Consider the following 15,638-nt stretch of genomic DNA (forward strand, 5'->3'; position numbering starts at 1 on the left):
TGGTTGTAGCAGCACGGTGGTGGTGGTGGTGGTGGTGGTAGGAGGATGTGGTTGGTTCCCCGGGCTGGGTGTGTCTTGTCCTTGTTGCCTGCTCAGGTGGTGTGAAGGTTTGGGGTGTCTGTCGGTGTCCTGGGGACACCAGAGGCTGCTTTTGGGGAGGGATGTGGCTTGGGGTGTTTTTCACTGCCTTGGAGGACACCAGAGGCTGTTTTGGGGGAGGGATGTGGCTCGGGGCTGTGTCTGGCTGCAGCAGCAGCTCCAGGGAGCCAGGCCGAATGCACCAGGGCCTTTTGTCTGCCCCCCCCGAGCCCCTCGGTGCTGGGGGTGGATGGAGCAGGCACAGCTTCCCCAGCTTCCCCTTCGTTAAAGCTCTTCCATTACTGCAGAGCCGGCCCTGGCTCTGACGAGCAGCTCCCCGGGGTGGTGCGGAGGAGGCACCGCAGCCGTGCGGGCTCCTGGCCGCACTGCAGCCCCGGGGGGCACGGCCGCCCCTCGCCGCCCTCGGGAAGGGGCGCGGAGCGTCTGGTGAGTGCCCAGAACGGCCCCGCTTCTGCTGGAAGCTCCTCCGGGGGGGGGCAGGGGGGGTGGTGAGGGATGGGTGACCTGCGCTGGGGTGCTACGGTACCTGCCTGTGCCCAGGGGGTAGAAAAGGTGGCTCCTGTGCTGATTTTAAATTTAAAAATCAATCAAGGTGACCCTGCTGGGCAGGAGGGGGCAGGATGAGCTCCGTTCCCGGTGCGATGGGAGGAGGGAAGCGGCTCCCGCGGCTGTCACCTCGTGTCCCTGCTGGGCCGGAGGGCTTTGCCCCAGGAATCCTGCCTGACGTGCCAGCCCCTGCCTGCCTCTGGCAGATCCAGCTCTGTTCCCGCGCTGCTCCTCGTGCTGCCTGCGGGGGTGAGTCTGGAGACGAGACTGACTGAGTCCCCCTCCTCGCTGTGCTCTGCCCCAGCAGCCCAGGAGTTGTTGTTTTTTTTTTCCCCAAAACAGCGTGTGGTGGTTGCAGTCCCAGGGACACTGCTGGGAGAGGGATGGAGAGAGAGACAGCTGGGACACTGGGCTGGGGCGGGGGGGGGCCCTGGGGACGGCTGTTGGTGTCACCCCGTGGCACAGGGAGTCTGGGTGTTTTGGCACAGGTGGGCTTTGTGCCACGGGCACAGGGTCCTGGGTGAGCAGAGCCCCTAGCCCCTCTCCCAGCATCCCAGGGGGGAGCAGCAGGAACAGAGATGCTGCTGCCTCCCCTCAGACACCCACTGCCTGCCCCCCACCTCCCCTGCACCCCTGGGACTCAAGTCCCCACCTCAGTTCCCAGGGACAGCGCTGGAAAAAGCCACATCCCACCAAGCCAGGCATCTGGTGTGGATTTTGCTGGGGTTGGGAGCCTTACTCATCTCATGCTCTTCCTCCCCTGTTCCAACCAACAGGACCTGGCACAGCAGCTGGGGAGGGGAAGCTCGGGAAGGTGACATGACCCACAGCCCCCCCGAGCCTGCCTGGCTCCGGAGGCAGCAGCACAGGCAGGGAAGAGCCAGGGACATCCCCAGGCCCTGCTGTGGAGCGGGACCAAGCCACTGGGAACAGCCTCCCCCCCCTCCTTTCCCCGTTTCACCTGCAGAAGCTTCCAGTTGTGGCTGAGTCACTCCTGCTGTAGCTCCTTCTCTCCTTGTTTTGGATGGAAGTTTTCCATGGAAACCCACGCTGGGCCGGGCGGGCTGGGATAAACACTGCCTGAATCACAAAAGGGCCTGAGTGCCAGGAGCTGCTGGGTGGCAACAACAGGGCCTGTGGGGGCAGCTGGGGTGCAGGCAGCACCCCCACACCCCCCAGCCCATCCCAAATTCCCTTGGTAAAGCCAGGAGTGGGTCACAGGGTTTGGCCAGAGGCTATGGTGGTTTTGGGGTTATGCAGAGAAATCCTGGCCAGGGGGAGCCCCTTGGGGACCCTCATTGCACCCCAGTTTCCCAGCCATGGGACTCTGTAGGGTCGTGGCTGCTGGAGGTCCCCAGGGAAGACCCTTCCCCTCCTTCTGGTATGGGCATGCTCCAAAGTGCTGGGAGCAAGGCTGAGGTGAAGCAGCGCTGGGGCTGTGCCCGTGTCCCACGGGGCACTATCCTGCTGGGGAGAGGGCAAGTAGCAGCCCAGCTGGGGCAAGTACCACATTCCACCCTGGCACCACCACCTTCCTCCTGGATGCTGAGGAAGAGCAGGGGAGCTGGATGGCCTCTGTCCCCCCTGCCAAGGGCTGGTCCCAGGCTGGGGGCTTGGAAGCACCATCAGAAGCCCAGTCCCGGTGTCAGAAATTTGGGATATTTTGAAGGACTCTGGAAGAAAAACTAATGCCAGGATATCAGCAGGAGAGACTTCACAACAACAGCACAGCTGGAGTCTTCCCAGGGCTGGAGGCTGAGGTGCTGCCTGTGGGATGGGGGTGCCCTGGAAGGGACTGGGGTGCTGCTGCTGGCCCTGGGCATGAGCCAGGAGGTTTTTCCAGGGGCAGAGGGTGGTTTTCATGGCTGGTGGCACCTTGGCAGGGGTGCACTGTGCTGAATGCAGCTCTGGCTTTACTGGGACGGCCCAAAAATTCCATTCCTGGAGGAGTGTGGCACAGGGCCCCTCACCAGTGGCAGCAATGGAAAAACTGGGAATGGGCATTGGCAAAGGGGACCTCAGGCCTCCCTTGTCCCTCTGCTGTTCTGCCCTGCTGGCCCCTGGGGACCTGGTGGGGGCCGTGCCCTTCTGTGTGAGGGCTGAGCTGGGGTGTGCAGGGCCCTGATGGGTGAGTGCTCCTCAGGGGGCTTCTCTGACCTGGGGAAGGGGAGCAGGGGCAGGAGGTCCTGTCTGGCACAGCTCCTACTCATGTTTAGGTGGCCCAAGGTCACATGTGTGAGCCCCTGGGCACCTGTGGGAGCTTCCCCGGGGCTGCAGGTCCTTCCTGGGGCTGTGTCCCTGTCCTGCTGCTGCCATCCTCACACTGCCCAGGCCTGTCCCCCCATCACCCCTGGTGTCCCCAGCACCCACCTTCACAGGATAAGGCTCCACCTGCCCCCAGGGGCGCCCCTTCCAGCCCCCTCCCCGTCTCTGTGGCTGTAGATCCCGGGTGTCCCCTGCGGGAGCCCTGCCCGGCCGGCACCGGTCACCGCCGGCTGCCGAGGGCTCGGTGCCCGGTGCCGGGGCAGGCCGGGCCGCTCTGACTTCGCCGCTCAGGAATCTCCTGGCCGCGCCGGGCGGGTTGTGCAACCTGCGCCCGCCCCCGGCTGCCGCCCGCCCCGGCCCGTCGGGCCGCGCTCAGTCCCCGCCGCCGGCACCGCGCTCCGCTCCCGGGAGCGGCCCGGTGACCCCCCCGCTGCAGCACCGCGCACACCGGCGGCTGGGGTGGGGGGGGACACAGGGGGGGACGGGCCCGCGGCTGCCGACGCTCTTCCAGATGCGATGGGACGAACCCGGCGGGGACAGCCCCGGGGTCCCGCCGCGAGGTCAGGTGAGGGGCTGCGGGGCGGGAGGGGGTTAAGGGGGGGTCCCCGTTTTTCCCGCTGCCCGAGGAGGAGCCTCTCGGCGCCCGCCCCCCCCGAACAGTAAGAGTTGATGTGCGGCGAGCTGCACCCTGCATATGAGCTCCTACTGCCCCGGGAGGCGGGCCGCCCCCGACGGGACCCCCGCCGACCCCCGCCCCCCGCTCCGCCGCCTCCGGTATCCCCCGGGGAGTGGGGGGGCTGTGCTGCCCGCGGTGCAAGTGCGCCGAGCCCGGCGACCATGGCTGTAGACTGTTACCCCCCCAGCGGCACAGTAACAATCTAAAGCCACGGTCGCCCGGGCGGCGTCGGAGTGGGAGGGGGGAACACGGCGGGGGCGGGGGGGCAGCCGGTGCCTTGGCGACGGCGAGGAGGCGTCCCCGCCACCGCAGCGCGGGCTCCCGGTGCTGGGGTGTCGGTAGCATCGCCCCCCAACCCGCTTCGCGCACTCCCACTCGCGTCCACCCCGTCGCAGGGGGACCCGCCCCGCCCCCCCCAACCTGGGCTGCAGCGGGAGAGGGGCTGGGGGGGGGGGGGGGTGGGAGGGCTTCGGCCGTGGGTGTCTGCGGGGGCGGGAAATAGAGAGCGGGGTCAGGCGGGCACCCGGACAACCCCCCCTACCCCCGACCAGCCTCTGCCCCTCCCACCTCCCCGCGGCCGGGAGCGCGCCCCGACGGCTCAGCACCACGGACAGCACGGACAGCTCCCGCCCCCCGGGCTGCGGCGGGGCCGGTGCGGGGCCGGCGGTGGGTCATGCTTCAGTAGCCATGACTGTAGACTGTTACTGTCCTGTCCCTACGCAGCAGTAAGCAGTCTAGAGCCAAGGTGCCGACGCGCTGACTCGGGCTCTTCTCGACGGGGTCTCCGCGCTCTTCCGGGGGCAGCACGGGGGAGGGAAGGGGGAGAGGGGGAGTGAAGGCGCTCGATCCGCCCCCTCCCGCGCCGCGCTGCTGGGGTGACAGGACCCGGGCACGGGGGCACTGGCGTGTGGGTGTGGGGGGCAGCACCGCGGGATGGGGCTGGAAGGTCCCGTCGGGGATGGATCCGGAGAGGTTCGGAGCAGGGGACAGCGGGCACCGGTGTCACCCGCAGCAGGGGGACGCACACACACGGATGCGCTGCCTCACCTCTCCTCTAACCCCCCCCCCAAAAAAAAAAAACACCCCACAACAAAACCCTCAAGGTGCGGACAGCCGAGCCCCGCCGTGCGCTCCCCCGGGGCGGCTCCGCGCCCAGCGCCCGCCCCCGCGCACCGCCCCCGCCGGCGCCGCGCCTCGGCCCCTCCGCCCCCCGCCGGCCCCCGCCGCCCCCCGCCGCTCGGCCCCGCACGTGGGGCTGCGCCAGGCGGTACCGCACCGCCCCCACCCGCCGCAGAGCCCCCCACCCCCCGTCACGGTTCCCCGGTCCATGTCCACCACCCCCCCCAGCCCCCCGCCGGGGCGGGCAGGTGCAGCTCCCGGTGCCGCGGGGCTCCGCTGCCCCCTCTCGCCCCCGCACCGGTCTCCATCCCTGCTTACCTGGGGGCCAGCCCCGCCGGTCCCTCACCTCCCGCAGGCCCCGCTGCCTGCCTGCCCGGGCCCGGGGCTCGGCGGCTGCCGGTGGGGACGGCGCCGGTGTCGGTGCTGCGCTGTCCGCAGCGCTCGGGGCTTTTATAGGATCGGGCTCGTAGTAACGGGGATCTCGGCTCATTCATAGAAAAGCATCAACCTACACAATGACGTGAGCGCTACGTCAGCGAGGAAATTTAGGGAACGGGAAGACGCTACTATTTATATCGGCGCGGGGGGAGGACAGCGGCTCGGAGTCGGGCAGGGGGTTCGGGCTGCACCGGGACCCCTCCCGCCCTCCGACACCTCCCCCCGCCCCTTCCCCGGCAGCCCGGGGTGGGCAGAGGAGCAGCACCCAGCGCCCAGCGTCCCTCCTGCACCTGCCCCCAGACCCAGGAGCTGTGCGCCCACCGGCGCACGAGCAGAGGGGCCCGTTACCCCTAGGGTCGTGACTTGGGGCACCCGCTGCCCCAGCACCCAGATGTCCCACCGGGGCACCCACAAAGGGGGCTCAGGGCCCCCATCGCCCCCCTACATCACACCACTAAGCCTGAGTGTGGCCCCATCCCGGCCTGACGGTGTCACCGTGGGGCTGGAGGTGTGGGGCTGCCCGACCCCCCGCCCCCCGACCCCCAACGCGGAGGGGTTGCACAGAGTCCCAGGTGTGCCCACACCTGGACATCAGCCTGGGGGGTGCCCCCCACCCACGACGACGTCCTGGGCAGCACCCCCCACCTGCCCCCAGTACAAAGCCCCGTCCATCTACTGGTGCCAGCACCCATGGGTGCCAGCCCGGTGCCCTGCAGGAGGATGGGGGCAGCACAAACTGTGTGTGTGGGGTGAGTTTAGAGCACGGGGGGGAGCACCCCACTGCAGCATGGTGCTGCTGTGCCCTGCCCCCCCTCCCCGGCCTCACAGTGGGGCCTGGCCCACGCTGCCACCGAGGCTGGGTCCCCCCAAAACCCATCGGGCTGTGACTGCAACTGAATTAATTTTGCCTCCCCCCATCATCCCAAGTGCCAATCCCTCAACAGGGGTTTAGACCCGTGTCCAGGGGGACTTGGGGATGGGGGGGCAGGGAGGTAGGGGGGTGCCTTTCCCCTCACTACGTATCCAGCCTTATCCCCCCAGCCCCCCTTTCCTGTTGGAGCCTTCTGACCTCACTCTGCTCTGCCGAAGCATCATACCGGTTGCCACAGCAACAGCGGCGTTGTCATTGACAGCAGCATCCGCGCTGCGCAAGGCCGCACGCTGCTACGGGGGGCCCAGACCACAATCCCCCCCCCCCCCGCCTTCTCCCTCACACCCCCAAACACCTGCAGAAGGATTCAGGAAATAAGCCCCAGTCCAACCCCAAACCCACCAGCAGCCCCTCCATCCTCCACCAACTACACGCTTAGGGTGCTGCCACACACCCCATACTCCTTACTGCCCCTTCCCCGGTAATATAGGGGTTGTCGCCCCCCCCCCCTCCCATTTTCTTCCCCTATCTCAGGTCCAGCGCCCGCCCCGTCGGGGTGTGTGTGTGTGTGCGTCTCTCCGATGTGGCGGGAGACGGGAGGGGTGGTCGCTGCCGCAGCTCTCCCCGCCGCAACCGTGACTCAGCCCCGGGATTAGTCAGCAACCGGGGCCGGCCCACCCGCAACGGGCTGCGCAGCTCCGCCGCCGCCACCCCCGAGAGGGGGAACCGATTTCCAACTCCCCCCCGCCGTCCCTCAGTGCACGTCGGGGGACCGGGGGCGGCGGGCGGGGGGGGGGTGATGGAAAGCGAACCCCTCGGGGTTGATGTTTTTTGGGGGTTCGCATCCCGGAGCGTGGCCCGTTGCTGCCATCTCGTGGGCTTTGTCGTGGGCTGCAGCCGTGTCCCCGTCGCCCGGGGGGGGGCGGTGAGGGGAATGGGGGGCTGGCGGGGGTGGCCCTTGTGGTGGGTGGAGCTGAGGGGGGGGTGGAGGCAGGGGGAGGTCACTCGTGGGGCTTGCGAAGGGAGAGGGAGGGGGTGGGAAAGCGGTTGGAGAATGTTTGACGAGGAGGGTGGGAGGAGATGGTGGATGAGGAGAAGTAGAAGGAGATGATGGATGAGGAAGGTGGAAGGAGACGATGGATGAGGAGGGTGGGAGGATGAAGCCCCACTAGGAAGGGGTCCCCCAGGAAGCATCATCTGAAATGTAAGGGGTCCCATGGCCCCATTAAGTATCACCCCACAAAGAAAGTGTGTGTGTGTGTTATTCTCTTGGGAACCATCATCTTGCAGGGATGGGTGCCCTTGTTTGAGCAGCACCCCACAAGGAAGGGGGTCCCATAGTGCCCTCCAGGGTCCTCATGAAGTTCAAGAAGGGGAAGCACAAAGCCCTGTCCCTGGGGAGGAACAGCCCCAGGCACTGGGATATCCTGGGTGTCACCTGGCTGGTCAAAAACTTGGCAGAAAACATCCCAGGGGTCCTGATGGACATCAAGGTGACCACAAGCCAGCAACGTGCCACTCCTGGAGTGCTGGGTTCCCCAGTCTGAAGTAGACATGGACACACTGGAGAGAGTCCAGTGAAAGACCACTAAGAATATTAAAGGTCTGGGGTGTCTCTGCCATGCAGAGAGGCTGCGGGAGCTGGGGTTCCTCTGTCTGGAGAAGAGAAGGCTTGGGGAGACCCTATCAATGTACATACATACATGGAGGGAGGGTGCAGAGAGGACGGAGCCAGGCTCAGCTCAGGGCTACCCAGTGCCAGGGACAACGGACACAAACTGGACCACAGGACTTCAGTCATCAGGAAACACCTGTGCTGTGAGGAGAGCACAGGCTGCCCATGGAGGGGATGGAGTCTCTGTCCAAAAGCCATTCGGGCACAGTCCTGGACAACTGGCTCTGGATCACCTTGCTTGACCAGAGGCTTGGATGATGACCTTCTGGGGTCCTCCCAGCCTCAACCACAGGGTGGTTCTGTCCCTCACACACCTGAACATTGGCCCACAAGGAAGAAGTCCCACCACCACGTGAAACAGTGCCCTGTGGGGGTCACCTCATCCATCTAAGCATCACATCACAGGCAAGGGTCCCTCAGCCAGCTGAGCATCACCTCTCTAGGGAGGGGTCCCATCACCTACCCCATCAACACCCCACAAGGAAGGAGGCCCCCTCATCCTGTCAAGCATCAATCCACACAGAAGTTTCCCTCACCCACCTGAGCATCACCCCGCAAGGAAGGGGTCCCACTGCCCCATCAAGCATCACCCCACAAGAAAGGCCCCCCCACCCACCCCAGCTTCACCCCACAAGGAAAAGGTTCACCCACCCACCCCAGCATTGCCCCACAACTGGTGCAGCAGCCATGGGCTGGTAGGGGGTGTGAGTCATGATTGGGAGGAAGGGGTGCTCTGCCCTTCCTGCCACCCTGCAAGGGTCCTATCATGTTGGGGCACACCGGGCACCCCATGAACACCCAGCAGGGTCTTGTAGCTGCCCCCAACTCACTTTGCAGCAGGCAGGGCTAAGTACAGGCATCCCCACAGCCCTGCCCAACTCCAGGAACAGGACAGGAGGCGGGCAGCACTGATCCGCACCCAGCCCGGAGCAGCTCAGCACTGTCACAAGTTTCACGGCCTCAGCCCAGCGCAGGAAGGGACTTGCATCCCCCCTGCAAGCCCAGGGGCCGTGGTGGGGGGCGCGGGGGGCTGCTGGACCCCAGCACCGCTGGGAAAATGAAGTGTGAGCTGCCAGCGGGGCTGCAGGCTCCTGGCGGTGCCGGATGCGGCCCGGCTGGCCAACGCTCCCTAATGGAAGACATGTGTGTGGGCTTTGGGGAGAGGCTGCGCTGGGAAACGGGGCCCTGCCGAGACCGGGGGGCTGTATCCTGTCCAAAAGCCCAGGTCCCACATGAAGCCAGGCATGCGAACGCGATCCAAACCACAGCTGGATTTGAACCGAATCTCCCAGCATCTGGGCTAATTTGCTGCAACTTTGATTGATCGTGGGGAGGGGGCACAGGCGGGAGACGCTCCAGCTCAGACCTCCCAACACAGCCAATGACTTAACCAGAGCTGGTTCCAATCTGCTCAGCACATTGAGGCCAAAATGCCCCTTTCCCTGCACGCTCCCGTGCGCCGGCGCTGGCTCTGCCGGCCGCCCTGCAGTTGTCCTTGTCCCTTTGTCCCTTGGGGATGAGCCTGTGCCACATGTTGCCAGAGAGTCCCAGCAGGTTTTGGGGTCAGGACACAGCTGCAGAAGCTGGGTCAGAGCTTCTGGAGCTGGGACTCACCCCAGGGTCTCTCCAGAAGGCTGAGCAGGGCTGGCGGGGGGGCATAGTTGTGGGTCTACCCCCTCCTCCACCTGCCCCAAACCTCTGCGGGCAACGACCCACCCCTCTGCTCCCACGAGAGGCCAGGAATGGGAGAGATGCTGCAAACAAAGGTGGAAAAGGTGAAGGTTTTTCCATTCCTTCCCCTCGGTTGTTGCCCCCAGGGTTCGGCATCACTCAGCAGGTAGCTGGGGCAGCCCGGGGTCCCGGGTGGCCCCAGGGGAGGCAGATGTCTGGGAGCCGCTCGCTGCTGTGATTTATAGGGCACAGCTCCATAAATTACCGGGACGGAGCCCGCGGGAGCCATCGCTCACAGCAACGTCCAGAGCTCGCTGCCAGAACCTGAAACACTTCCAGCCGTTAATTGAAGAGGGGGAAAAAAAAAAACAAAACCAAAAAAAAACAACAAGGCGAGGGGGTGGTGGAATTAGTTCCCCTGGGAGGTGGGATTAAAGCGTGGCTCTGTAAGGAGGGGTCGCCCGTGTCTCGCTGCCAGGATCCCGATGATTCCCTAAGGATGGGGAGGGAGATTTCTGAGGTGGTGCCTGGGTTGTGCCCACTGCAGGGTCCCCATGAGCAGTGCCACCCCATCCTGGTCCCCAGGGTGGTGTCCTCATAGCGAGCTGGGGCACCTTGGATCCAATGGGAACCTGAGGATGACACTGAGCTGGGAAGGTCACGGCTGCCACCACCATGCACCCTCCCTGCCAGCACCCATCCCCGTTTTTCTCCCAAATTCAGGGCTGGCCAAATCCTGCCCTGGGAGCTGGTGAGGGTGGCCAGGACCCCCGCAGTGCTCTCCCAGCCACTGTCCCCAGCCCCCGGGGCCCCCACACTGGCTCCCGCTCACCGAGGAACCTGGGTTATGGGGTGAAACCCCAAGAACATCAGGGATGGTCCCAACTGGGAGGGATGGCCAACACTTGCGGTGCCCTGCTTGGGTCAAGGGGTGCCAGCGGGACCCCCCAGGATTAGTGGCTGTCCCCGAGGTGCCCGTCACGGTGCTTTGCTGTACAAGGAGGTTGTGCAAGAGGCTGCGGCCGTGAGAAAGCAGAAGTGAAAGTGCGAAGCGAAAGGAGCCCCCCCCCGCCGTGCCAAGGAGGGGGAGACACCCCAGGCTGCAGCCTCGGACCAGCAGCCTTTTTGGGAGTAGCTGGAGGGATGAAGTGAGGGAAAACGTGGCACTGTCTTTCCCCCCTTCTCCCCCCTGTCCCAAACCACCACAAGCCCCTGGCCCACCCCGAGCTGCTGCTGCACATCTGGGAGTCAGCCCCCCCGCCCTCGCCCCGCCCCCCCCAACGCTTCAGCCGTTCCCCACCAGCAGCAAATTAGGGCTGGCTGCCTCCAACCCCTCCCTCTCCCAAACCCCTTCCCCACATCACTTGCACCCCCTAGTGCCACCCCCCCGCCCCCCTCCAAGCACCCAGTCCACGTTGCTTCCTCCCTATTCGGGGCTCCCCCCACCCATGTCTATCAGCACCCACTCCTCGGGCGTGGCAGCAAACACACCTCCCTAGCAGGACGCTTCCCCCCCCCACACACACACTTCCCAATACATTTTCCTTTAGCCCTCTCCGCCGTCCGCCCCGTCGGGTCCCACCGCGCACCTGCCGGTGCCCGGCGGGCGGAGCGCGGCGGCGGCCGCTAGATGGCGCCCTGCGAGCGGTACCGGGGGCAGATCGGTTTGTGGCCGGTGTCACCGGGGGAGGGGGGGGTCGGGAGCTCCCGACTGCCCCCCCGCTTCGGTGTCACCGGGCAAAAAACGCTGCCTGGAGGATGGAGACCCCCGAGGGGACGGCGAGGTCGGGGCAAGACCGGGAGAGGGGGCAAAAAACGACTCGGCCAAAGAGGAGGAGACCGGGATGGGGAGGGAGGGGAGAGAAGAAGGAGGAGGAGGGGGGGGGGCCCGGCTTGTCGGTGCCCCGCCCGGGGATGGGAGGAGGAAAACCTCCCGCCGTCCCTTTAACAGCCAGCGGCTCTGCCCGGAGTTCAGGCCGGGGTCAGGGGGAGTTCGCAGCCCGGGTTTCACCTCCGAGCTGGCGGCGTCGGGAACCCCGAGGAATCGCTGCTGCTACTACTTCTTCCACCACCTCCACCTCTTCCTCCTCCTCCTCCTCCCGTTCCGTAAGACCGGCCGGGAGCGCGGGGTATGGAGGAGCAACAGCAACAACGGAGGAGGAGGGTGGAGGGAAACAGCAACCGGCGGCGGCCCCCCCGGGGCTGAGCCATGAGAGTTCACCGAGACCTCGGCTGGTTGGCGGAGGCCACCGGGCGCCCAGGTAAAGCAAAGGTCGGGAGCGGGGGGGTTGGACACCCTAAAAAAAAAAAATTGAAAATAGGGAAAAAAACCCTCCAAACAAACCAAAAAAGCGGCTCCGCGGGCGCTTGGCTTTACCCACCTGGGTGGGGGGGACCGGTACCGGAGCGGAGGCGGGGACGGGAGGTTCCGCTCCCCCCCGCCCATTTCCCCGGGTGTCCCCCCGCTCACCTCGCGAAGGGGGGTAAGGGGGAGAGGAAACGGGGGGCGGGGGGCGCCCGGGAGGGCACGGCCGGCCGACCGCCTCCCGGGACCGGGACGCATAAGAAGTGGGGAAGCTCCGCGGGGAGGGAGCCGGGGCAGCGGCAGGTAACGGCGGGTGGCGGGCCCGGTGGGACGGACGGGTGGGGGGCACCGGCACGGTTTCCCCCGCCCCGCATTCCCCCTGCAGGTGGGCGCGGGGGTGCCGGGGTGCGGCGCTGGCTGCGGCGGCGGGTGATGTCACTTTCTCCAAAAGCCTCCGGGGATTTTCACAACCCCCCCCCTCGTCCACCCGCCCCCTGGCCCGCCGAGAAGCGAGCCCCCTTATAAGCGGTGGCACCGGCCAGGCGGCCGCGCAGAGCGGCCGGGACGCGGCAGCGTGCGGGGCTGGGGGGTGAGCCCCAGCAACCCCCTCTTTCCCACGCATCGGCTGAGAGCCCCGACGTGTGGGTCGAGCCCCCTCCTCGATGTACGGGTGGAGCAACCGGGGCCGGTTGCGCGGCTGACGGGGCCGGTGTGTTGCAGGGCGGCGGGCGAGGAGCGGGATGCTGGACGCCATGGAGGTGCCGAGCCACTCGCGGCAGCTGCTGCTGCAGCTGAACACGCAGCGCACCAAGGGCTTCCTGTGCGACGTGATCATCGTGGTGCAGAACGCGCTCTTCCGCGCTCACAAGAACATCCTGGCGGCCAGCAGCGCCTACCTCAAGTCGCTGGTGGTGCACGACAACCTGCTCAACCTGGACCACGAGATGGTGAGCCCCGGCATCTTTCGCCTCATCCTCGACTTCATCTACACCGGCCGCCTGGCCGAGTGCGAGCCGGGCGGCGAGCAGAGCCTGGGCGCTGTGCTGGCCGCCGCCAGCTACCTCCAGATCCCCGGCTTGGTGGCCCTTTGCAAGAAGAAGCTGAAACGCAGCGGCAAGTACTGTCACCTGCGCGGGGGCTACGCGCCCTACAAGCTGGGCCGGGGGCTGCGAGCTGCCACGCCGGTCATCCAGGCCTGCTACTCGGGGACGCCGCGGCCCGTGGACCTGCCGCCCGTGGAGCCGTCGGCGCCGCTCAACACGCAGTGCGGGGAGCTGTACGCCTCGGCCGCCCAGGGCACCCCGCTGCACCCCCACGGGCTCTGCCCCCCCGAGCGCCACTGCTCGCCACCCTGTGGCCTTGACCTCTCCAAAAAGAGCCCCACCGGCCCCTCTGCCCAGCTCCTGCCCACCGACCGCCTGTTGCCCGGCGAGCCCCGCGAGCCCTCGCTGCCCCCGCGGCACGACAGCCCCCCTGTCAGCGCTGGACTCTTGTCCAGCCACCCCGCTGCCTACAAGGACTCCCCACCGGGGGGCGAGCCGGGGGGGCACCCCCACGCCCCCGACCCCTTCCGCAGCACACCGCCCTGCGTTGAGCCCCCCCTGCCCCGCGCTGACGGGCGTGAGCTGATGTACCGCTGGATGAAGCACGAGCCCCTGGGCCCCTACCTGGATGAGGGGGAGGCTGAGAAGGAGCTGGAGCGGGAGGAAAAGGCCGAGTCACCACCCGCGGCGCCACAGCCCCGCTACCCCAGCGTGGAGAGCAACGACCTGGAGCCTGATAACAGCACGAGCGAGGAGACGGGCAGCAGCGAGGGCCCCTCACCCGGCGACGCGCTGGACCGCTACTGCAACCACCTGGGCTACGAGCCGGAGAGCCTGGGCGACAACCTGTACGTCTGCATCCCCTGTGGCAAGGGCTTCCCCAGCTCCGAGCAGCTCAACGCCCATGTGGAGGCCCACAATGAAGAGGAGCTCTATCACAAGGCAGCGGCCGAGCAGGCTGTGCCCTTCCTGGACAAGGGTGGCCCAGGGCTTGGTGACATCCTGCGGCCTTACCGCTGCTCCTCCTGTGACAAATCCTACAAGGACCCAGCCACGCTGCGGCAGCACGAGAAGACGCACTGGCTGACGCGCCCTTACCCCTGCACCATCTGCGGCAAGAAGTTCACGCAGCGCGGCACCATGACCCGCCACATGCGCAGCCACCTCGGCCTCAAGCCCTTCGCCTGCGACGCCTGCGGGATGCGCTTCACCCGCCAGTACCGCCTGACCGAGCACATGCGCATCCACTCGGGCGAGAAGCCCTACGAGTGCCAGGTGTGCGGCGGGAAGTTCGCCCAGCAGCGCAACCTCATCAGCCACATGAAGATGCACGCGGCCGGCCCGGATGGCAAAGCCAAGCTGGACTTTCCCGACAGCGTCTACGCCATGGCCCGCCTCACCGCCGACCAGCTGGGGCTCAAGCAGGAGAAGGCGGCCGAACTGCTCTCCCACACCTCACACTTCCTCAGCGACCCCAAGGCCATGGAGAGCCTCTACCCTCTGGCCAAGTTCACGGCTGAGCACCTGGGGCTGAGCCAGGACAAGGCGGCCGAGGTGCTGGCACAGGCTCCGCACCTCCACGCCGAGGCTGCCCGGACCATAGAGAGATACTCGCCTCCCTAGCGCTGGCCCAGCCGGGGGGCGAGGGGGGACCATGGGCTCCCCTTGCTGCCCCGTGTGGAGCTGGGGGTGGTGAGAGGCGGTGGGTGCTCGTCCCCCAGTGCTGCTGACGGCCCTGGAGAACTCGCTCGTAGCAGAAGGTCCCATGAGAGCTGCCCAGGGATGGCTGGATGGTGCGTCCTGCCGTGAGCGCCCCGGCTTGCCCAGGAGAAGCTGGTAATTCAGGGACTGACCTCACGGCGCAGCTCCCTCCTCACCCTGGGGGGCTGCTGGGTCCCGGCACCAGGGGGGGAGTGAAGCACAAGCCGTGAGGCCAGGCTGCGGCCCGAGGCTTTGGAGGACATGAGCCTGTGCTGTACCTCAGGGCTGTCCCTGGCCACATCCCCCCGGTGAGGGGACGCCCTTGGCAGCTGCCCTGTCACCCTGGTGGGACCCGCCAGCGATGGGCTCTGCTACCATGGGACCTGGACTGTGCTGCCTCAACCACTGCGGGCCCGTGAGTAGTTTGTCCATCGTGGCTGGAGCGACGCCTCCAACCTGGGCGGGAGCACGGCCATGCTGGGGCTGGGAGCGGTTTGTGCCGGGCAGACCCCCCACCCCTGGGGCCACGTCGGGAATGCAGGGACAGACTGATGGAGGGGGACGGTGGAGAATGAGCAGCAGGCACAGGGAGGGGGGACAGTGGTCAGGTCCGAGCTGGGGTGGGAGCCGGGGAACCATGATGCTCCTTGCCCTGGAGCAAGCACTGAGCTCCTGGCCCCATGTGCTGGGGGTGTGAGGCAGGGCCTGTCCCAGACTGAGCCCCTGGGCCCTGCCCCAGCAGGCCCTCACCATCAGGGATGCCCGGGGGGCCCTGGGGGACCCAGGGACCCGGTGGCTTTGCCCTTGGGAGCTGCTCACCTCAATTTTTTTAATTTTTAAGTTGTTAGATTTTGTTTTGTTTTTTGTTTTGTTTTTTTTGCCAAAGATGCCCATCCCCAGTGCGGCGGGGCCGGGCCGGGGAGTTCATGACAAAGACAAAGCGGTCTGGTTTGTCAGCTACGGGGAGGTGGGCAGGGGCTGCAGGGGGTCCGGGGGGGTTAGAGCCGAAGGAGGTGGAGGGGGCTGCCCCAGGTTGGGCTGTGGTGACCCAGGGCAGAACCCCCCTGGGGCACCTGTTGCCACCTAATCCCCTCTCCTGCCCTCTGCTTGCTGTGGGTGAATCCCCCTGCCTGAACCCCTCCGCCCAGGTCTGTGCCTTGACCCCTCTGCCTGGGGCTAATGTGAAGCTTCTCCCCTTCCCGTGCCCCCTCCTCTCCTTTGCACATGAG

At 66.6% G+C, this 15,638-nt stretch overlaps 1 protein-coding gene across 1 annotated transcript; it reads left to right on the forward strand.

Annotated features, from left to right (window-relative positions):
• The first annotated feature begins 11,349 nt into the window (after nt 1-11,349).
• HIC1 (HIC ZBTB transcriptional repressor 1) lies at nt 11,350-15,371 on the forward strand. The gene is made up of 2 exons (XM_051636075.1): nt 11,350-11,621; nt 12,386-15,371. Exons 1-2 carry the CDS (start codon nt 11,570-11,572, stop codon nt 14,329-14,331), a joined length of 1,998 nt encoding a protein of 665 aa, XP_051492035.1. The 5' UTR covers nt 11,350-11,569; the 3' UTR covers nt 14,332-15,371.
• Nucleotides 15,372-15,638: the final 267 nt, after the last annotated feature.

The sequence above is a fragment of the Apus apus genome, chromosome 18 (assembly GCF_020740795.1).
Source record: "Apus apus isolate bApuApu2 chromosome 18, bApuApu2.pri.cur, whole genome shotgun sequence".
Lineage (NCBI taxonomy): Eukaryota > Metazoa > Chordata > Aves > Apodiformes > Apodidae > Apus > Apus apus.